The 1227-nt window shown below is 71.1% G+C and overlaps 1 protein-coding gene across 1 annotated transcript; it reads right to left on the bottom strand.

Annotated features, from left to right (window-relative positions):
- Positions 1-597: 597 nt before the first annotated feature.
- AURANDRAFT_69356 (hypothetical protein) lies at positions 598-1227 on the bottom strand (the record flags this gene model as incomplete). Its single annotated transcript, XM_009045124.1, has 1 exon — positions 598-1227. A coding segment is annotated over one exon (630 nt), but the record flags the coding sequence as incomplete, so codon positions are not given.

The raw sequence follows: 1227 nt of genomic DNA, 5'->3' as shown, positions 1-1227 counted from the left end.
GGGCGCGTAGGTGCATCGAAAAAAAAAAGTCAAAAAAAAAGTGCCAATAGCTCCCATAGCTCGAGGGGTCAAAATTAACTCCGATCTGCTTTATGGGCCCTGCGCTGTCTGGGATACCGCCATGACGATGATGAGGGGCACACGGAGAATGGCCTTCATGGTTGAAATTGGCGTCGGCGGGCGATGATCCGCGGCGGACGTTAGGGTCCGGGCTGCGCCGAAGCCGTGCGCAAGGGACAGCCGTCGATTGAGGCCTCCCCAACGCGACGGCCGGGCGCGTGGGCCCGAGCCGCAATCTGCCTCCCCTGGCCTGGGCTCGCTTACTACTAGCCCGGGCCTAGCCGAGACCCACTAGGGAACCGGACTCTCGCTGGGAGGAGCGCCTAGGCGCGTCGCGTCCGGGGTGAGGGACCCCAAAGAGCGCGCTGGTCCAGCGCTCTCGCTGCCTCGTGGCCGGACCCCCGGCCAAGCGCGCGCGCTCGGTCCAAGCTCTTGAACCGCTCTCCGAGCGGGGCAAGGTCGGCCCGCAGGCGGGTGGCCGGGCCTCGCTCGCCCCCCGAGAGCCGAGGCCGCAATTTGTGTTTATCCCAACCGCACGAGCGTGAGCCGCCAGAGGCGCGCGAGGCGGAGGTACACGTCCGCCTCGGAGACGGGGTCGCTCTCGTCCTCGTCGAGGTCCGCGACGAGGTCCGCGGCGAGCTCGGCCGCCGACAGCTCGCCGTCGCAGCGCTCGTAGATGGCCGCGTCGAGCGCGTCGAGGAGTTCGACGTCGCCGCGCCTCGTCCGCGCCGCGTCCTCGAGGGGCTCGTCGAGGTCGAGGACGCGGAGCGTCGATGTTTCCCGGGGCTCGCCGTCGTCGCCGCGCTCGACGGTCGTCGTCAGCGCGTAGCGCGCGTGCTTGCGCGCGGGGAACGACGCGGCCGCGCCCGGGAACGACCCCGCGGCCTCGTCGACGGGGCAGCGCCGCGCGCGCCGCAGCTTCCCGGGCGTCGCGAGGAGGAGGTCGAGGCGCCGCGTCGGCGACGCCGCGGCGCGCGCGTTCGCCGCGAGGAAGCTCGACACGGCGCCGCGGGGGCTCTCCGCGACGGGTTCGGCCGGCTTCGTGTTGAACGACGTGTTCAAAACGAACGGCACGCCCGTGAGCGCAAAGACGGCGGCGATGAGCGCGCGGTAGCGCGCGAGGCGCGGCTCCGTCGACGCCACGGTCTGGGGCCGCGCCGTGTCGTC

The sequence above is a fragment of the Aureococcus anophagefferens genome (assembly GCF_000186865.1).
Source record: "Aureococcus anophagefferens unplaced genomic scaffold AURANscaffold_1518, whole genome shotgun sequence".
NCBI lineage: Eukaryota > Pelagophyceae > Pelagomonadales > Pelagomonadaceae > Aureococcus > Aureococcus anophagefferens.
The sequence above is the reverse complement of the archived record's forward strand: the minus strand, read 5'-3'. Positions and strand labels throughout refer to the sequence as shown.